The sequence below is a fragment of the Schistocerca cancellata genome, chromosome 7, assembly GCF_023864275.1.
Source record: "Schistocerca cancellata isolate TAMUIC-IGC-003103 chromosome 7, iqSchCanc2.1, whole genome shotgun sequence".
In the NCBI taxonomy this organism is placed as follows: domain Eukaryota; kingdom Metazoa; phylum Arthropoda; class Insecta; order Orthoptera; family Acrididae; genus Schistocerca; species Schistocerca cancellata.
Window position 1 is genome coordinate 396,337,405 of NC_064632.1, and position 23,161 is coordinate 396,360,565.

General features: G+C 42.0%; 1 protein-coding gene across 1 annotated transcript in view; it reads left to right on the top strand.

Annotated features, from left to right (window-relative positions):
• Window positions 1-15,568, top strand: part of LOC126092789 (uncharacterized) — a 133,369-nt gene extending 117,801 nt beyond the window's left edge. The window contains exons 3-6 of the mRNA XM_049908517.1: window positions 393-545; window positions 1,947-2,099; window positions 6,040-6,192; window positions 13,277-15,568. Coding sequence (XP_049764474.1) covers window positions 393-545; window positions 1,947-2,099; window positions 6,040-6,192; window positions 13,277-15,568 — 2,751 coding nt within the window. The remainder of the gene's footprint in view (window positions 1-392; window positions 546-1,946; window positions 2,100-6,039; window positions 6,193-13,276) is intronic.
• Window positions 15,569-23,161: the final 7,593 nt, after the last annotated feature.

The following is a 23,161-nucleotide window of genomic DNA, read 5'->3' on the forward strand; positions in this document are numbered from 1 at the left end:
TGTTTACCACACTGTGTCGGCAAAATCTGCCTAATATCTACTAAACTTTGCACTTACTCAGAAGTTTTGGTTTCAAGCGACCGTTAACTATTTTAAGATTTCTTAGCAGCAGTCCCATTAGCCTGCGTCCAATCCTGTTGAGCACATTCCATTAAAGACTTACCTCACCTTTTCACTCTTGTACCTCTCTTTTCCTACTTTATTTGATTTATTATTTTATTACAGCTCCCTATAACACTATGTAACACATTCTTCAGAATTTACACTTACCGACTGAGTATGTGACCAAAAATCCATTCAAGTGTGGCGAGTCTAATCTCTATAGTATTCTTATGTGTTAGTTATATACAATACTACTTGAGTCAGTAATGGCAAAAACAAAACATCCACAGTTTATGGAGTACGGGCGCTTCAGAGAGAGAAGGGAGCCAGAATATCCGTCCATCTTCGAGATCTTTCCCTGTCAGTCGACTCCAGGACCAGCCCCTCGCATGAAGAAAGAAGAGAATAATAAGGACGACACTGGGAAGGACGGCCGTGCAGAGGTGAGCGAACATCAGCACTACCAGGTTTGCATCGCAGAATCAGTCACTCTCCCAGACAGCTCTCTCATTTTTACACGTGGGCCTAAGTAAGGAACGCACTTTGTTGTAATCCATTAATACAAAAAAGCAGTGGTTACAATATCCTAAACTAAATGTGACATAATATGGAATGCTATTGCTGTGGAAAGTGAACTTCCGTTGTAAAATTATAAGGATACGGATTATACCACTAGTTTGAAACAAGAGCTAAAAACGCATATTAACAGTCGATTCAGTCTTACATGGTTTCCCATGTGCATTCGACATGCTACCTCACGTGTCCAGTACACAATGTACGGTCATACGAAGTGTTAGTTTCAATACCTGTTCGTGAAACTAAGTGCTGCTATGATCTTCAGTGGGCATATGTTGTCGGTAATAAGAGGCACAAATCCGACTTTAGGTTCTATTCAGTAGCTGCACGAGAAATACACACGACACCAGTGCGACATAATACGGTTTACAGTTCCAGTGCTTGTGACCTCCACCAATGCGACATGCAGAATAAGGTTTTGAAACATGAATAATAGGTAATAAGAATATAAGTAACCAGACCAAACCACACGAAGATGTAACAAAGACTTGTATAGTGTGGGGGGCTCTTAAGTAAAAGGTAACGATGGGGTCGTAATCTCTTCGTGCAGTCTTCCAGAATGTGAATTTGTGATAGACTAGGCAACGTCATAGAGCTTTACACGTATATTCACGTGACGATCAGAGGATCAAGTGAGAGAAATTATGGTGGTAACAGAGAGTATTATAAATATAAATATAGGTTCACACCAGCAAATTTTCTTGTTTACAAATGCCTGCGTATTTTACTATGTTCTTGCTGTACGTATACTTCCGCTCTACTGTCGCATTTATGAAGAAAGATGCATCACAAACGTTATATACAAAACGAATCACAGACAATGTCTATGTTTTTCGGGTCATATATCTATTGACTTAGTTCAGCTTTCTTCATATGGTGTGTACTACACAGTGCGCGGACAACAATCTGGTGTTTATTCACTTTGCACACGTTCACATTCTTCCTCTTTCAGTTGCGGGGTTCATTATTCTTAGAAACCTTACCATTATTCGTGTCAACCAACCTATATTCTGTTAAGTGTACCCCATTAAAACATTCTGTACCAATTTCATTCGTGTGCCTCTCAGTTCCCAATCGCTATTTGATACATTATTATTTGACAAACGCCTATAGCATCACATTTCACATTCGTTATTAGACACAATTATGGTCTGCATACTTAATATACCATCTCTTTAACAAAGCTAAGTCAGTTGTCTAAAGTTTCCTTCCATTAGACATATGGCATCCTTGCTAAATAAGCGATAGTAAAGTCAAACCATCTGCAGGGCCATGCTGTTGAGCGCGTCAAGAAGAGAAAGGCAGCCGAAGAAATACCACCGTCTGATGACCGCGAGCGCAAACACACCGAGCAGCGTCGCCGTCGCCGCAAGAGACGTCAGAATAAACTGGTCGCTGCGCCGCAGGAGGGCCCTGCTGGGGTAAGTCAGCATCATTACTGCCACGAAGAGCAAGCAGGATGGGACGGACAGACAGGTTGAGAGCTACGAAACAACAGCTACTTCTTAAACGGCATACATTGCAGAATCAGCCACTCTGCCAGATCATGTCTATCGACAATATCTGATGCTCCAGAGACGCCTCCTCGACTACAAATTCAGGAAGGACGATTTAAGGGATTCACTCTATTACAATCAAATAAGAGATTGGTTACAACTCGCTGAGGTAAATCTTGGGTCGTACGGATAGTTATTAATGTGGGATAGTAGGGACCGATGTAAAATATCAACGGTTTCGGAACATAACACTCGTGTGAAACACAGCAACTTCAGACAGCTTCATATACGAAAATTATAGGTCTGCAGTTGTGCGAGTCACAACTGACCAATGACTACTGCCAGTCGGGGACACATCGAAGTGTGGAATGACGGGGAATGAAACTGTTTGACTCATTTTAAACGCAAGTATACCGATAACCGTTTTATGTCATTTATGTAAACACGGAGAACCGCAATCCGATTGGCCGACGTGAATTTAACTGAGCACATATTGATTTCGCCTAGTGTGCCTTACGCAACTCGACCCATCACCTGGTTAAAGTTTCTTGTGGAAATGCCGTCTTTATTCAGCTTGTCTCTTACAGCGACGTGAAATATCGCCTATGTATCAGACTTGAGAGCTGAACTGCTCGATTGGTTGGCTCAGCAAAGGGTGAGCTTAAGTACCTCTAGCTCCAATTTGATTGTGTCTTTAGCTATTTGCTAACAAAGAAAGAGAAAGTTAGCTGCACGGTAACTGTAAATCGTACTGTCATACGGTCCCCCAGCCAGTCCCAAAATGAGCACAAATACTGGCGCCAGGACCTATCACATCAAAGAGAAAACTGCCAGGTACGTAAAGATATAGGTATAAGTGGTATTATCCCAGACTATTAACGGAACTGAACACTACGGTAGGATACACTAGTACGAAACCACAGGCTGCACTCATGTGAAAGTAGGGAACCAATAAAGAACTCGGGATCAATTACAACAATTCGGCGATTTATGCCTGCAAGAAAGTGATGACTCACCTCACGTACATTGTAGAAGTGAAGAGACTACCTTAACATAGCAGAAAATTGGTAAGAATTAGTCGAAGTTAATCAGACTTGGGATACATTACAACTATATTAATGATATCTGTGACTGACACAAATGGCATACCGAGAACAACTTAAGTATTTTAAAACAGAAGTGACGAATGAAGAGCATCAGTGCAGTCTTTTCTGGTTTATTATAATCGCATCAACAATTCTTCATATGATGAGATAAGAATAAGTTTGGAATTACATAACTTAGCCAGACTATTTGTGTGAAATAGTAGTAATAACAGTCAGCAGAGCACACACGACGTCAATGGCACAACTCGGAAAAATGTGTTACTGCCTCTCACTGGAGCGAATCAGATGGACCAGGAGCCTTGGTGCAGGTTCTGATAGGATTACTCCCAGAACGAAAACAGATGTCATCCCATCTGTATGTCCACTTCATCTGTGATCACCATAATAACTGAAGCCTTAGCAAGGACAATGTACACGATTTAAAGGGCTCTAATATGACAGGTGTGAACTAATAAAATTGTGCTGTGTTAATAACCTTACAGCAGATATAGGAGCTCTGATACTATACAGGAACAGTGCGAAAATCTACTACGTGTCACTAAATACTTTCAGTATAACGAGTAATGTTTTATCGGGGCATCTGACACATAGGTAGTTAATAACTCCATATGATTCACTTTCAATTGAAAGTAATACTTTTCTTTGGCACAAGATTCTGCATAATAATGTAAAAATAAATTACGTTTTCGTTAGGAAGCTCCCTTTCTGAGGTTACGACAAAGCCATCGATATACCTATGTGGAATTCAGAAGTATCTGTACCGGCTGACCTTACCGATAAACAAATCGCTTCCTACTCTCCTGAATACCAACCAATCAGATCCCTTATAACAGTGCCATCTCAGGGAGCCGTGCTGTTAAGCACATAAGATCCAGATGGTCTTTCGTCCCACTCCAATCTTACCTTTTCACCGTTGTGGGACTAGGAGTTCGGAGAACATGGGAACACAACCTGTAGCTGCTAACTCACGATGTGCCTGCTCTGCGCCAGTGGACACGCCAAAAAAAAACGTGCAGATCAGCTTTCCATCGTTTAGAATGCAAACACAGACACTGCCTCTGCCGTGGAGCTCAGTCCACATGAAGTATACTGTGGACTGACACCGTTACACGCTCCCTTTTTCTGGTGTCCAGTGTTCAACGTGTAGTCTGTAGGATTCCCCGTTACTGATTTTAACAATGGCCCAGGCTCAGGAAATAATATGGAAATCTAGTGTTACGAGGGTAATCCCAAAAGTAAGGTATCCTTTTTTTTTAATAAGTTTGTGTGGCAATCGGTCACGCTGTTATGAAGAATGAGTCACGTGCTGTGCTGAGGCGCTCAGTCTTGGCTTGGCAGTCGTTGAGAATGGAGCTCTCATTGGATGAAACCGCCAAGTGCGAATTGCGCACATTTATTCAGTTTTTGAACGAAAAGTTCACTGCGCCGATTGAAATACATCGCCAATTGACGGAAGTTTATGGTGAGTCGTGCATGGATATCAAAAATGTTGGTAAGTGGCGTAGAGAGTTTGCAGCTGGTCGGACCGTAATTCGCGACGAACAAAGGAGCGGGAGACCGTCAATTTCTGATGTGACAATGTTGAAGGTTGAGCAAAGCTTGAAGATCGGCGGATCACCCTGGGTGATCTCTGATCGTTGGACCCTGGGGTTTGACGAAGCACCGCTCACAGAATTTTAACGGAAACATTGAACTAACAGAAGGTGTGCGCAAGATGGGTGTCACACATGCTGACTGAGGACCACATGCTGCAACGAGTTGATGCTTCCCGCGCGTTTCTTCACCGCCTTGAGTCGAACAGCACAACTTTCTGTACTCAGTTGTTATTAGGATAAAAGAACATTTGGCCGGAAAGTGATTCAGCTCCGTCGACAAGGTGAGAAAGGGGTTCATAACTTTCTGAACAGCATAGCGGCGAGCTGGTATGACATGGGCTTTCAATAACAAAAATGGTGATTATGTCGAAAAATAGCTAAATGTTCAAGCTGTAAACTTATGTTAACCATTGTAGAAACGAACAGGTCTATGTACTTATAAAAAAAATAGGAGATCTTACTTTTGAGATTGGCTTCGTAGATACGAAAATCACTGACGTCAGTTACAACAAAAACTCTTATTTACTGCTTGGAATTGATCTCGATTCGGTGGGTTAGTGAAGTTAACGGAGTCTGACTATGGCACCAGAGAGTGTTTACGAAAACGTTTGCACAACACCCTGGTTTGAGATAGATGCTTACTTTAGTGTGTATTTGGCGTACAGAAGTTTGTTCTGTACTGTGTTAAGTAGTAAAGAAAAAACATTCACGAAAATTACCTACAAAACAGGCCACGAAAAATGTCTCATGTGGTTAAATATATCACTTAAGAGGCTGGTTTCATCTCTTGAGTGTGAGCTAAATTCTTTATGTCTTCTCGCACATTATGCACTGCTTCGGTAGTAAAATGATTCTTATATTCCAATCTAGGCACATCGTCTCAGCTTTCCCTATCAACTGCCTGAGTGACTATTCATGGATGAGATAGAAATAGTCTTTTCAACCTACGATTAATCATCTACCTTTAGTTTTGTATCCCACAGTTGTCTACCTTATTTAATAACTCAGTTTTTAACTGACGTCTTCTTATAACCTACATTTAAGGGCTGCTAATTTAATGTATAATGTGTTTAAGAATGCTAAGAGAAGTATCTAAAGCTTTATGTATTATAGAAATATGCCATCCTAGCTGAGTAAGTAACTATAGGATTAAACCACCCACAGGTCTACGTAATTGGGCGCTTTAAAGTCAATCAGGTCGCAGAGGATAATCCACCGTTTAAGGATCAAGACAGGGACCTCACTACACAGAGAGACATTTGCCCCGAGGAACGAGATATAATACTGATCGATGCGCCGCAGGAGGGCCCCAGTGAGGTGAGTCGACATCATTACTAACATTAAGAGTACGCGTGTGAGTGCGATGAGGTAACAGCAGCGTCTCTGATTGTTCACACTGCAGAATTAGCCACTTAGACAGGTGATATCAATCGAGAAAATCACATGATTTGCACATATCTCCATGACTGTAAAATGCAGTTGTCTCTCATCTTTACATGAAGAATTAACAGACTGCTCCAGCTGATTCACGATAATAGCAACCTTGGGTTCGAAGACCCAAATGTAATATTATGTTGTAAAACTGTCATGGGTTCGGCAAATATTACTCGTGTTACAGCCTACAACGATTGTAAGTCCGCCAACTGTAGAACTCCGTGATGACGGTCCAAAGGTACCAGTCGGAGACACATCCGTGTAGCAGTGCTGCACGTACCAGCAATGCTGTAAGATCAGCAACTGAATTTCAGTTTGCGACAAAGTCATAATTGACCTAGTGCAACTTATGGCATTTTCTGTGTGATACTATTTATGATTGGCTTGTCTCTTACAGAGATGTAAGACTTCGGAAAATATCCTACTGAATAACAACTGGAAAATTGTACAGTTGCTAGTGAGGGTAATAACGTCTGGCTACAGTCCGATTGCTGCCGCCGTCATTTGCTATCAAGGATAACGGAAGTTCTTTAGATGCTGCTGTGTAATGCAAATTAGGACCACAGTAGCATACACTCGTCTAGTCAGGCACATCTTCAACAGTCACATTAGCGCAAAGAAATAACACAGTAAATGGCAAAACTTGCTATGCACTTATATGCAAATAAGTACAACTAGGCAAACCTCTTAGTCGAGCAGAGCACTTCTGCGTGCTACACAGGAGTCTGTGGATGTGAAACCAGCAGCTGGGATTAACTGCCGCCATGAATACCACTAATGAACATGTGAAACGGTAGAGGGGGGATAAGGCAGTCACAACAGTTACAACACCTCAACGATTGTTGCCTTCATGAAGGTTATTATATCCCGTCCAACATGTATGGTCGAAATGGTATAATTACTACATCTAGTACGTATCTTGATAACGGTACTTTGGTATGGTCTCTTGAAACAACTGAGCAGGATATATTCGGCCTCATAAACATTACATCTGTGTAAATAAATGACCGTCTCACGTAAAGAACATTGTCATTCCTCTTCCAACACTGGTCAGACAATGAGAGCTCAATTCGATCCAATTTCGTGGGGTCTTTATTGCTCTGTTACAACACTTCTTCGAACACTGAAACAAACGTTGTCTGATAAAAGGATTGTCAGTCCATACTTTCAATTTAACTTGATAAGAAGTGCAGTGGCCCAGGTTATGAGAAACTATTAATGTGTCTCATTGAGGGGAATGATAGGTTTCCCACGTGTCTCCATGCAGGTTCTGCTAGAGATACTATGCCCATATTAGATTTCAACACCACAATACTTAAGTTTTGGAACCAAAAAGATCATTGACAGTGTATTACCGCATCCATCATTGATGATAGTCTATAAAGTGGAATTACTTTGTTTTCTAGAGATATAGGCTGCTGTAGAATTAAGCTGATTAAGTTACAGCTAGAACAAGCAACAAGTTTGAGGTAAAGCGTACAAATTATGATTTGACGCATTAAAAACATTTACTTTGACACAGCTGTCGCGGATTGACAAAAAATTTACTCATAGACGGAGGTTAACAGAGCAGCGTGTGCGAGATATACTATGTGATCAAAAGTGTCCCAACATCTGGCTGAAAACGATGCCCTCCATGGAATGCTGGAATGCTGGAATTCAACGTGGTGTTGGCCAACCTTTTGACTTGATAATAGCTTCCACTCTCGCAGGCATATGTTTCAGTCAGGTGCTGGAAGGTTTCTTGGGAGTGGCAGCCCATCTTAACGGAGTGTTGCACTGAGGAGAAGTATCGGTGTCGTTGGTTGAGGGCTGACACGAAGTCGGCGTTCCAAAACATCCCAAAAGGTGTTCTATAGGATTCAGGTCTGGACTCTGTGCAGGCCAGTCCATTACAGGGACGTATTGTCGTGTAACCACTCCGCGACAGGTCGTGAATTATGAACAGGTGGTTGATCGGGTTGAAAGATGCAATCGCAATCCCCGAATTGCTCTTCAAAAGTAGGAAGCAAGAAGGTGCTAAAACATCCATGTAGGCCTATGCTGTGGTAGTGCAGCGCAAAACAACAAGGAGTGCAAGCCCTCTCCATGAGAAAAACGACCACACCCTAACACCACCGCCTCCGAATTTTACGCTGGCAGATGACGTTCACTGGGCATTCGCCATACCCACACCCTGCCATCGGATGGCCACATTGTGTGCAGTGATTCGTCACTCCGCACAACGTTTTTCCACTGTTAAATCGTCCAATGTTTACTTTCCTTACATCAGGAGAAGCGTCGTTTGGCATTTATCGGCGTAATGTGTGGCATATGAGCAGCCGCTCTACCATGAAACCCAAGTTTTCCGACCTCCCGCCACTAATAGTACTGGCAATGGGTCCTGATGCGGTTTGTAATTCCTGTGTGATGGTGTGGATAGTCTCTGTCTCTGCTTATTACACATTACGACCCTCTTCAACTGTCGTCGGTCTCTGTCAAACCGACGAGGCCGGCCTGTACCCTTCTGTGCTGTACGTGTCCCTTCACGTTTCCACTTCCCTGTCACACCAGAAACAGTGGAGCTAGTAATGTTTAGGAGTGTGGAAATGTCTCGTACAGTCGTATGACACAAGTGACACAAAATCAGCTGACCATGTTCGAAATCCATGAGTTTTGCGAAGCGCCCCATTCCACTCTCTCACGATGTCTAATGACTACTGAGGTCGGTGACATGGAGTGACTGGCTGTAGCTGGGAGCACAAAGCACCTAATATGGAAAACGTATGATTTGGGAGTGTCAGGATACTTTTGATCACACAGTGTAGCTGCATTTCTCTCCTCACATGTAGCACAGGCTAATCACTCAAACATGTACCCATTTACGAACATTTAAAGCGTCTTGCCATTAGTTGTTCCAATTTCAAAACTTATTATGATCTCCTTCTTCTTCTTTGGTCTTTAACTATCAGGTTGGCTATCAGCAGCTTGGCAAGCATTTCTGTCTCCAGCCATTTTGTTGAGTGCAGTATAGGTGGTGCAATTTGTGTCGTCCATGATACGGTTGATGTATACTAGACTATGATTGTCTCTTGTGTACTTCCTTTCTGCTGTCCTTTCAGCAACACTTTTAATGACACCATAATTTCTCAGCATATGGCTGACACATGTGGTATTCAATTAGCTGTAGGAGACATAGCTGCACGTTATCTATCCTGTATGCACCAGTTCGTTTAATACGTTATTTTCACAGAATATCTTGAGCCTTCTGCGATAGAACCACATGCCGAAAGCTATCATTTTTCTTTCCGCCTCCTCGTACGTCCGTATTTCACATCTCTACAGCGGCACACTCCACACAAAATCTTTATGGGGTTATTCCTCAGGTATTGGGCTATGAAAAGAGGTGGGTAAGGTTCCTGCTCTTGTTGAAAGCAGTTGTTGCCTGGTTTATCTCGATTGCAGTATTCTTCCTTTATCCGTCTGAGGGTCGTTTCACTCCATAGGGAGCAAAAGGATTCTACGGTCTCCAGTCCCTCTTCGTTAAGTGAGCACTGGGCAAAGGTATTTTGTCTACTCATCAAGATTTTTGTCTTAACTTTATTAATTTGCATGTTAGGAAGAAATGGGGCTGACTTTCATCTGCATATCGCTTCTGTAGTTCCGCATATTCACTTAACACTGTATTAACATCAGAAAATCTCAAGATGTCTGTTCTCTTACCTTCTATGTTAATTCCTACTACAAGTCCTAGTGTGTCCCTAGATTCATCTAGAGTCCTCCGAATGTATCCGCTGAATAAGATAGCAGAAAGTGAACAGCCCGGTCGTACACCTTATTTAACAGTGGCTTGCTGTTGATGTTATCCGCTTCTTATCACTGCCGTCTTTTCTCTGTAAAGTTACTGCAGTACTCCTCTGCTCTGATACATTGTGCCATTCACACTCTCAGCATCTCAAAAATCTGTCGCTAGACTACACCGTCTAATTCTTTCTATTTGTCGACGTAGGTAATATACAGTGTCCTGGGAGGTATGATCAGTCTTCAGAGATGTTACAGACACGGTCATTCGAAGCAAAAGAGGCTGGTAAACATGGGCTCTACTCGTAGCATAAGATCTGCAAGCACTTGTTTTGTGTAAGGGATGCCTTTCACACCAGTGAAGCTGAACAAGTGCCCAAAGGTCTGCTGAACAAGTGCCCAAAGGTCTGGAAGGTGAACACTTTACAGCCCATATTCACAGGAAATTTTTTTCGTAATTTGGGCCATACTTACACCCCTCAAAATATAGATGACCAAGACGAGATTTAGTAACAATATCGAAGATAAAGTGCTCATAGCTGCATTTTAGAGTCCATATTTAGTAGATGGTTAAGCTTCGGATGATCGTTCCTGCCATAGACTTGATTACTGACCATTCCTCCTATGACACACTGCTGCATCCTTGGCTCTTTCTTAGTCTTGTCTCAGGTATTAGCCGTACTCCGAGTATTGCTTCTCGTGTGCCTACAGCTCCTCTAAAGCCAACTTGATCTTCCGTATTTTGTACACCTATGCTTTCTGTCCACGTTATAATGATAAGAGGTCAAGATCTGGGTGGCGTGTGTTATCAAATTGAGGGTGCTGCATTGTTCTCATTTGTTTGCAGATTCTTTCTTTTGTGTTGGTGCTGTAACTATTCTTGGAAGTCTGTTCGGTGTTCCCTGGTTTCGTGTGTAATTTATATGAAATGGAACTGTTCTTAATGCAGATGTTGTCTAACAACTTTGACGAGTTCTGCTGGTTTATCAGCATACGTTATTTTTGTTTACTTTCCGTGCTGCTTGCTGAATTGCTAGGTTACAAACGTATCTCACTCCCGTCTCAGCTACTGCATTCCTGCGAGTCCGGAGACCTTTATAATTGCACTTTGTTTTATGCACAAGTATGGAATTACGTCACTCCCTGTATTTTATCCCTGTGACCCTCAGAAATAGAATTCCTACCGATTTACTTTTGCCTTGCAGCAGTCTGTCTTCAGAGTCCTGAGGTCGGAAATGACTTACTCGTCCCCATACCTCCGCGCAACCTAAATCCATCTCCACAGAAATTCTCTGCTGCCGATGTCTTCATTAATTCGTATTAGAATTTTCGTGACCATTCCGTTAACTTTGAAACTTGTTAGCATTTGGTCTGTTTTTTAATGGGAATATTACATGTTTTAGAAAGTATGAGTGTATTCTGCCTGCTTAGGATGTTTTACATACCACGTGGAACACCTTTTTCAGGTTCCCTACCAGTGATCTTAACAATTTTGAAACACGGTAGTGTACGCCAAGAGTCTTTTTTCGAATTGGGTGTTTTACTGCTGTGTCAAACTCTTTATAGTGTACCATATTTAAACTTAGAATCTTCATCCATTCCCTTTTTTAAGTTGGCTTGCTTTGCAGGACCCATTCATACGTTAAACGCTGCTTTCAGATCTCCGTCCTTTCGTTCGTAATGGCTTGCCAGGTAAGCGTTTGATATTTATACATCTGAATCTCTCTTCTAACGGTTTCCATAATTTTCCCATATATGGTATCTAACTTTCCGATTGTTACACAAGCTTCTATTGTTTCGCATTTCTTCTGCATCCAGCCTTGTTTTCCCGTTTTCAGCTTACTGCAAAACTTATTTTTACGTGTGTATATTCACATTTGAGGCTTCATTTCCTGTTTTTCTTTTTTAATTTTGTTCTTTAAACAATTGATAACAGCATGTGGTGAATTAGACAAGAATTCAATTGGAAATAATAGTTTTGCCCATTTTATTCTCAACTGCACTCTTCATTTCATGTGTTCAAGTTTTCCATTCGTCTTCTAATGCAATGCTTCCCCTTTGTCACTTGGTTTTAGACTTATCTCGGACCATTTTTCCAGATTTCAATCTTTCTGCAGCTTCTTCAGTTTCAATTAGGCCGTTATATCCAAGAAAGTATGGCCATAGTCCAAACTGCTACTGGAGAGGACAACGTGTTTAAAATATGGTTTCAAAATCTCTGTCTTGTTAATACAAAATTTCGGTGGCTTTGAAACCATAGGGAATAACAGAAAATGGGGAATTATGCGTCATTTGCGAATCCCCAAACCGCATAACGCTTGTAACTGACACAGTTCGTCGGGTGGTGGTGTCACTTTCCGAGTCTATAGTAGCACTACACAAGGCGAAGAGAGCGACATACGTAAAATTTATATCCCGTACTTCAGTTGACGTATACAGGTCAACTGAAGAATAGCATACCAATGCTAACGAAAACGAAGAAATCGACGCACGTTAAATTCGTGTCCCATACTGCAATTAACCTACACAGACTGAATTTCGAGATACCACTCATATATGTCAACTGAGGTATTCTACGCTAGCACTACGTTTATCTTTTTTTTTTTTCGATTATTTTTTACTGCAGCACAAGGACTCAGACAAGCGATATCCTTAACATTACGACGAAATATTACTGGACGTTATATATGTCTACCACCTGTTATTCTCTCCTGAATTCCTTAGTTTACGAACACTTGTCTCAGCTGTTGAATCTGTGTAGTAAATCATCTATGGCTAATTCTGACGTCATTGGTCAGAGCCGACCGGTTGTATCCCGTTCTTCAGTAGGCCCGAAACATTTAAGTTGCAGATATGCTGCTAGTATGAGGATGACAGCGATACTATATTGCGCAGTTGGTGATAATGGAAGACCCTCTTTTTCATACCATACACTAAGTCATCAGCTTCTAATGTCTATGCCGTAATAATATTCCAATATCTTACTTGCTAAATGTTAAACATTAACACTACTATTGAAATTTTGAATTTCATTTGAATCTGATGTAAAACAGTGATGATCTATGTAAACCTCTTGTTCGCCGTAATGTCGGAAAACTCTTAACCATTATTATTTCATACTGTAAGCTCTAGTGTATAATGTTGTTCCTAGTTTAACCAAGCACCTAACACTATGTTGGTATCCTAGGTGGATGCTTCCAAGATGGATCAAGAGGAGGAGAGAATAGCTAATTGTCACGTGGATGCTGCCAAGATCGAACAAGCTCATCAAGATTTACAGGAGAAGATAATTGAGAGTCGAATGGGTGCAGCCAAGATGGGCGAAACATGTGGAGAGATTGAGGAAGGGGCAGATGAGTGTCTGAAGGATGATTCTGAGATTGACAACGCATGTGGAAATGAGGAGACAGGTGCAGCTAAGGGTCTCATGAATGCTGCCGACATGGAAGAAACGAGTCAAGATTTAAAAGAGGAGGCAGCTGAGAGTCTTATGGACGCTGCAAAGATGGGCGAAACATGTGGAGAGATTAATGAAGGGGTAGATGATGGTGTTGTGGATATTGCTGAGATTGACATAGTATGTGGACATGAGGATGAAGGGGCAGCTGAGTGTCTCATGAATGCTGGCAAGATGGAACAAGCCCATCACGATTTACAGGACAAGATAGTTGAGAGTCGCATGGGTGCTGCCAAGATGGGCGAAACATGTGGAGAGATTAATGAAGGGGCAGATGAGAGTCTGAAGGATGATTCTGAGATTGACAACGCATGTGGAAATGAGGAGACAGGTGCAGCTAAGGGTCTCATGAATGCTGCCGACATGGAAGAAACGAGTCAAGATTTAAAAGAGGAGGCAGCTGAGAGTCTCATGGATGCTGCAAAGATGGGCGAAACATGTGGAGAGATTAATGAAGGGGTAGATGATGGTGTTGTGGATATTGCTGAGATTGACATAGTATGTGGAGATGAGGAAGAAGGGGCAGCTGAGTGTCTCATGAATGCTGGCAAGATGGAACAAGCCCATCACGATTTACAGGACAAGATAGTTGAGAGTCGCATGGGTGCGGCCAAGATGGGCGAAACATGTGGAGAGATTAATGAAGGGGCAGATGAGAGTCTGAAGGATGATTCTGAGATTGACAACGCATGTGGAAATGAGGAGACAGGTGCAGCTAAGGGTCTCATGAATGCTGATGACATGGAAGAAACGAGTCAAGATTTAAAAGAGGGGGCAGCCGAGAGTCTCATGGATGCTGCAAAGATGGGCGAAACATGTGGAGAGATTAATGAAGGGGCAGATGATGGTGTTGTGGATATTGCTGAGATTGACATAGTATGTGGAGATGAGGATGAAGGGGCAGCTGAGTGTCTCACGAATGCTGCCAAGATGGAACAAGCCCATCACGATTTACAGGACAAGATAGTTGAGAGTCGCATGGGTGCGGCCAAGATGGGCGAAACATGTGGAGAGATTAATGAAGGGGCAGATGAGAGTCTGAAGGATGATTCTGAGATTGACAACGCATGTGGAAATGAGGAGACAGGTGCAGCTAAGGGTCTCATGAATGCTGCCGACATGGAAGAAACGAGTCAAGGTTTAAAAGAGGAGGCAGCTGAGAGTCTCATGGATGCTGCAAAGATGGGCGAAACATGTGGAGAGATTAATGAAGGGGCAGATGATGGTGATGTGGATATTGTTGAGATTGACATAGTATGTGGAGATGAGGATGAAGGGGCAGCTGAGTGTCCCATGAATGCTGCCAAGATGGAACAAGCCCATCACGATTTACAGGACAAGATAGTTGAGAGTCGCATGGGTGCGGCCAAGATGGGCGAAACATGTGGAGAGATTAATGAAGGGGCAGATGAGAGTCTGAAGGATGATTCTGAGATTGACAAAGCATGTGGAAATGAGGAGACAGGTGCAGCTAAGGGTCTCATGAATGCTGCCGACATGGAAGAAACGAGTCAAGGTTTAAAAGAGGAGGCAGCTGAGAGTCTCGTGGATGCTGCAAAGATGGGCGAAACATGTGGAGAGATTAATGAAGGGGCAGATGATGGTGTTGTGGATATTGCTGAGATTGACATAGTATGTGGAGATGAGGATGAAGGGGCAGCTGAGTGTCCCATGAATGCTGCCAAGATGGAACAAGCCCATCACGATTTACAAGACAAGATAGTTGAGAGTCGCATGGGTGCTGCCAAGATGGGCGGAACATGTGGAGAGATTGAGGAAGGGGCAGATGAGAGTCTCGAGGATGATGTTGAGACTGACAAAGCATGTGGAAATGAGGAGGAAGGTGCGGCTATGGGTCTCGTGAATGCTACCGAGATGGAAAAAGCTCATCAATATATAGAGGCGGACGCAGCCGAGAGTCTGATGGGTGCTGCTAAGATGGAGGAAGTTCGTGTAGATGTTAAGGAGGGAGCAGCTAAGAGTCTTTGTAGCCCACCATCGGGTGCCGCTTGCACCCACTGAAAAAAATGTTCTTGTTTGTGTTCCTATTTTGTTCTTTGTGTTTTTCGTTTCGTTGTTGTTCCATGTTTCGTTTTTTGCTGCGTTCATTTAATGTTGTTTGTGTTTATTCATTTTTCAATTTTCATTTTCATTTCTTGGATTATTTAAAGTAAAAAATAAATTTTACGTATTTCACCAACTGTTCTCTTATTTTTTAGTGTACATCTGCAACAATAGTAGTTGCCGAATTGAAAGTACGTTTCATTTTCAGTTTATTCTATAGGTGACTCTCTTCCTGTCGTTACAATTAAATCAACAATATACTAAACCCGGGGCTCAGTCTAAGGCATTTATGAAGCTCATTTTCGTATCACTGAAAGGTCTGTGATGTATACACGATAATAGTCATCAGTAAGTGCTAGACTCACTTCTGTATTGCAAACATCACATAATGCCGCTTTACGTAGTATGATTTTATAGTTGTTAGGAAGGGTTATGTAACCAGCCGTAATATCGTTGGTCCGATGTCTCTAATGAGTCAGGCTAGGGTCATGGCCTAGACAACTGTCCGCACTTATGACCTATCTATGTGAGTGTACTTCATGGCTTCAACACGTGTGGGAGCGGGTTTGATGAAAAATGACGAAAGAATATTGCAGACATTACTGCAATCTGTTCTCCCCTATGTAGCTAACTTCTTTGTAGTAGAAACGTACATCCTTAAATGTGAGAGTTGGCAGATTTGAGTTATTTTGTTTGTGATCCTCCCTGCTTCTCCACTGAGTTTCTTTGTAGCTTGTTTAAAAATACTGTCATGGCGTGCCGGAATACATAAACTGTAGTCAAGCTGCCATAGTCTCATTTTTTTCTGGTATGATTGTGCGCTAATCATACATGCGCAATAAATTGGGTTGTTTCAGTTTTGCTCTTGTTTTAGCTCGGGAAACTCCCTAGAGAGGAGAAACAGAGTAGGAGTGGTGCTGTGGGGAGAAGTCCAAATTAGAGCATGTATTCTTCTCTGACCAGCTTCTCATCTGCGTAGCACGGTACTATGATGGACTCTAACGTGAAAGAAATGTATCGTATTCCACTCAGTTTAATTATGCCACTCATTCCTATCCTCGATGAGTATTCTTGCACTATGTGTTCATCAGCAGTATGTGAAAGGACCCAGTAATTTACGGTTAATGGACTGAGAAAGTACGTGTGTGAGCAACAGAGATTCTTTCCGTCTGCTACAACAAGGTGTATTATTTGAAAGCAAGTGTGTGTTGGGAAAACAAAGCACACAACTTTGCAAGTACATACAGTAGGTGCAGGGCGTGATGTACCATCTCAGTATGCTAAATGGTCTCCCTATTATTTTATTTAGTGCAATGGATATGGAAGGGAAGTGTCCTCAGTAACTAATTGGTCGGGTTTATAGCTGGTCCGTAATACAGTCACTTAAAAGTCTGAAGAAATGACTATGACACCATATGGCTACCAGAAATTGTGGGCAATCAGAACGGAGACTGAATATTTACAAACGGTACACAGAGAGTGCACACCTACCCACTGATTGTAGAAGTTAAGCAAGTAGTAGTAACAACAAAAAGAACGTGGGCTCATCGGTGTATCAGCGTAACAGCATTCACAACATCGCACAGGCCAAGAAAGAAGAAACCTCATCGTCTATGTAGTAGTGACCACGTGTGAGCGTAGTAGACATCGTCCACGCATCGACTACAACGCACACAAAAGATTTATATCAAATTCACATTAACACACGCACACTGCCAGATCTGAAAGCTATGCGCAAGGAGCGGATGCACATTGTCTGTACAGTCATGCGCACATGGCTTTTTTAAAACGATGGTATACACATTACGCACCATTTAATAGATCTTGATTACGATGAAATTCACACAGTAATATCTTTTCTCGGTGTATGTTTGCAGACGCATTCTGCCTTAAAAGAGAGCCATTGATGAACGATGAGAGCTCATTTTCTGTGTAGCCATGACCAGGTGGTACATGCAACCGTCGCATAAAGTTTACTGACCGTGATATCATTCTTCATTGGAAGAACGTTCACACGATAATATTTTTATACAGTACACACGAAAACACCTTATTCGGTATGAAATGTCCGACTTGAAGTGAAAGCTAATTGTAGGTGTGGCCATCAACGACAGTCCATGGAAGGCAATGACTGATGCGTTTCACACAAAGAAATCATCAGTTGATCCTATACAAATTGCTGGAAAAATAAGAAAGAAGCACCTGTAACTAAATAATGATAACACCGGCAGTCCTAAAGCTTAAGGCTAAAGGCTAAAGGCTGATGATTCAACGATTGCTCTCCCTATTGAATTTACCAGAAATGTAAACATTAATGTGCATTATAACACTTCGCTACTATTAACAGACATACAAAAAAGTGATTAATCAGTTACATTTGTAAATAACACATTCTTGTACGTTAGACAGCAACCTGAAGGTGACGCTCTGACGGAGCGATCGTTCACTTAAAAGACGAAGATACGATGCTCATCGTGGCATACAGATGAGGTAGCATCGACCTTCTGTTCCGTGGTAGAATAAATTGAATCATCCCCGTGACCAACCACGGCACAACACAATTCAGACTACTGTATATTTCCGTCATACCTATTTTGTTTGCATTCTTTCCCAGAAACACATTTAGTTAACAACTTGACATTACACATGCATTTATGGATGCATCAGCAAACATCCATGCTCTTGACTCACTCCGCGCTATCTACATGGTAATAAAATGCGGTCACATAATGGAAAATATAGGGTATGTGCACTAATTAATAAATAAACCTATTATCCACAATCTTCCAGAAGAGGCTACTGATACACAGGATAGGTAAAGTTATTAAAAATATAGTAGTACTGATACAATTAAAAATGAAGAAGCACTTGTATAATGCAAGTAATACCAAAATCCGTAGTAATGTAACGGTACTTACGGTAGCCTGTCAGCATTAATGTAATATTGTACCTATCATCTTATACAGACCTCAAATGATTGGGTTAATTAATGTTTTGATTAAATGAACATCCTCCTTCCATGATCATGACCGAATGATGATTTTTATTCACTGTATACAAACTCCTGTTACCGAGATACGGAATTGAGTCGGAGTTCAATACAGACTGATGTATCGAGATATTATGGATATGCTAGATGTTAATTATTCGTTGAGTATACCGACTGTGCTCTTCTCACCTTGCTAATCGTTTAAAATTAGAGTGAGGTTGCCTATGTACGCCTAACCTGCACTCTTCATCATTAGGAAGGTTAGAGATTTAAGTGTCAAGTGTGCACACCATTCTTTCCTCTGAAGATGGTAGGTAGAGACTCCGAATGTGACAGGTGGAGGTCATGTCCTTGCCTAAGCCGTGCCTATTTCTGTCATTTCGTAATGCCTCAGCGTTCCAGTCTCACGCAAGTAATTTACCAGCCATGAACACTGAGACAGCCAGTCAGAGTACATTATTAAACTTGCCTTTAAAACGAAACTGCCAATCGCTCTCCTTGTTCTTTGTACCTTAAACTGGCCAACAGTTCTCCAAATTAAGTGTTATCTTACATAAATTCAAAGTATTTTTTAATAGACTGTGTTAAGATATTGATAATATTGGTGTATCTTAAAGTACTTCAGTGTCTAAAATATATTTATTATCTATCGAAAAGAACATTACACTATAGATGATTAAATATGAAAATTGATTATTGCATACATCTCCGAACTGTCTGTGGTAATTAAAAAATTACGAAAGGATATTGGCATTGCTATTTTAGATCTGCCTGAGGCAATGAACTCTCTGTACAAAGATCGAATGTTCATCACCTGACATACTGTTAAGCACTTGTATAGAGGGGGAGGGGATGGAAGTTTTCGCTTAAATGTAATCGATGTTATTGAACGCTAGTACTGTTTGTATTACTTCAGAACTTCAACATACATGTGGTCACGTGTTTAACCATCAATGTTATATTATTATGTTACTTAAGTACACGCGCTACAATAGGAATGATACTTTGTGACGAGATATCTAATGCCTTGTATCACTTGCACTATACATTATCTTAATATATAAAGGATGTTTTATCATGTTCCCAATACAATATGCAAACATCCAACATGTGTAAAGAATTAGATCATGTAGCTCCCATCTGAGGCCAAAAACCCTAAACACGTATTCTCAGTTTAACTGAAACAGTAATAATACATCTACATCTATAACTGTGATATAACACGTGATGTACTAAAATAAATTGCCAAGATCGTAGCTCATAGCTCTTGTTAGCTATACAAGAGACTGTGGGCAAAAATCAAGTTGATCAAGCATCATTTTAGGGGAGAAGATTACCATCTCATGACAAGATCTTCAATGCACTTTATCTCTAAAACTACGTTTTTGCGTAGTACTAAACTGTGACTTTGCACTGCACTATTATCACAGTGTAAAGAAACGAATTTATGAAAGAAAATGATGATGTACGTTACGGGTAAATAAAATTTTTATCGTGAACATATCACTGCAGCGGTTTTGCAAGGCACAATGGATGTTAAGATTCGATATTTCCACGCGTATTTGTCTGTATTACTCTTCACAGTCTTTGGCGCGTATGTTGTTATCAGTGGTATAACATGCATATTTATCAACGATTATATGCCAACTTTTGTAGCACAGATTAAAGAAAGCAAAAGATGTCTATATTATTTTTCGAAATACGTAGAACTGTTTCCTAGAAGAATACAAAGCACACATGACACATGATCTGACTCAGAGCTTAAAGTGCTCTTGTCAGTGGGAATATGTTGATGTTTCGATGCAAGTAAACATTTCGCTCCCACAGCCAAATAGTGTACATTACTTGCCAAAACTTATCAACTGAAACCAATATCAAAGTCAAATAATGTGTTGGTAAGCCCCAAACAAAGGAATCAACTGTATCTTCCAATGGGCAATTATAAAAAATTGCCTATCTATTACTACGATTCAGCAAATCTGTAATAGGTTACCCCATGATACAACAAAATGTAAGAAATTGCCCCTTACATCGCCTTATGTACAGCAAAGTTGTTACAAAGTATTCCCAAATTTATGTCATTACAGCAAAATAGTAAGATGTTACCACAAAATCCGCTCTGCCACAGCAAAATTGTAACAAAATTATGCTATATTACAACAAAGTTGTAACAAATTGCCCAATATATAATAAAATACCTTACACTTCACCGTGTTATAACAAATCGTTACAAGTTACCACAAATTGTTACTAACTGCTCTACAAATAAACATGTTCCACCTAAATTATAATAACTTGTGGAAGACTTCGATGTGCTACTCGAAAACTATCGTCAAATACGCTACACATCCCGATGTTGCATTAAATCGTCAGAAGCTTTTACTATTATTCTACCATGAAGTCAACATCATTTACGATAGGATGGTGTGAGAAATGTCTTGTAGTCTCCTCTGTGCGATGACATATGTCAGCATTATCAGCAAAGGATGGTAAATGTTCTCTACTGCAAGATAATGTTGACTCCCCATCTTGAGAGTCACTATAACGTTTGGATGACCTTGTTATTGAGATGAGACAAAGACCAGTATTCACAAATGAAGGGTTCTGAAGTGGGAATAACGTTGCTTAAGTTCGAGCAAAAATCAAAAAAATCTTGTACACTAGTGCACTCTAACAGTAACTTAGATCAGTAGTTGTGTCATGTGTGTTTATGATGCTATGGAACAATTTTCTTCATACTTCGACAAATAATACAAACACTCGTTGACTTCTTGAATACATGGTACGAAGACCGAACTAAGGTCGTTCGTTAACATGTAACCTATATTATCAGTGCCAAATGCAAGTCATGTATATGCCACAGCTTCCAGATGCTTGGATTCAATCACATTTCAAATTATACCATTTATGAAACCAATATGGATAGTGATGACTGAAGCTTGGGAGTTTGTTTTGCAGTGGAGGGAGGAATCAAACAGGGGGAATGCATCAGTGTAATGTGTAGATACACTCCTGGAAATGGAAAAAAGAACACATTGACACCGGTGTGTCAGACCCACCATACTTGCTCCGGACACTGCGAGAGGGCTGTACAAGCAATGATCACACGCACGGCACAGCGGACACACCAGGAACCGCGGTGTTGGCCGTCGAATGGCGCTAGCTGCGCAGCATTTGTGCACCGCCGCCGACAGTGTCAGCCAGTTTGCCGTGGCATACGGAGCTCCATCGCAGTCTTTAACACTGGTAGCATGCCGCGACAGCGTGGACGTGAACCGTATGTGCAGTTGACGGACTTTGAGCGGGGGCGTATAGTGGGCATGCGGGAGGCCGGGTGGACGTACCGCTGAATTGCTCAACACGTGGGGCGTGAGGTCTCCACAGTACATCGATGTTGTCGCCAGTGGTCGGCGGAAGGTGCACGTGCCCGTCGACCTGGGACCGGACCGCAGCGACGCACGGATGCACGCCAAGACCGTAGGATCCTACGCAGTGCCGTAGGGGACCGCACCGCCACTTCCCAGCAAATTAGGGACACTGTTGCTCCTGGGGTATCGGCGAGGACCATTCGCAACCGTCTCCATGAAGCTGGGCTACGGTCCCGCACACCGTTAAGCCGTCTTCCGCTCACGACCCAACATCGTGCAGCCCGCCTCCAGTGGTGTCGCGACAGGCGTGAATGGAGGGACGAATGGAGACGTGTCGTCTTCAGCGATGAGAGTCGCTTCTGCCTTGGTGCCAATGATGGTCGTATGCGTGTTTGGCGCCGTGCAGGTGAGCGCCACAATCAGGACTGCATACGACCGAGGCACACAGGGCCAACACCCGGCATCATGGTGTGGGGAGCGATCTCCTACACTGGCCGTACACCACTCGTGATCGTCGAGGGGATACTGAATAGTGCACGGTACATCCAAACCGTCATCGAACCCATCGTTCTACCATTCCTAGACCGGCAAGGGAACTTGCTGTTCCAACAGGACAATGCACGTCCGCATGTATCCCGTGCCACCCAACGTGCTCTAGAAGGTGTAAGTCAACTACCCTGGCCAGCAAGATCTCCGGATCTGTCCCCCATTGAGCATGTTTGGGACTGGATGAAGCGTCGTCTCACGCGGTCTGCACGTCCAGCACGAACGCTGGTCCAACTGAGGCGCCAGGTGGAAATGGCATGGCAAGCCGTTCCACAGGACTACATCCAGCATCTCTACGATCGTCTCCATGGGAGAATAGCAGCCTGCATTGCTGCGAAAGGTGGATATACACTGTACTAGTGCCGACATTGTGCATGCTCTGTTGCCTGTGTCTATGTGCCTGTGGTTCTGTCAGTGTGATCATGTGATGTATCTGACCCCAGGAATGTGTCAATAAAGTTTCCCCTTCCTGGGACAATGAATTCACGGTGTTCTTATTTCAATTTCCAGGAGTGTATTTAATTGAGGTGACTCCGTCAAGCGCCACTCTACCACTGCTGTACATAGATTTTACATGACTGTTTTTTCTATTCGGTTTTAAATTATATTTTTCTACGTTTACAGCAAGATATCATTCATCAAAAAAAT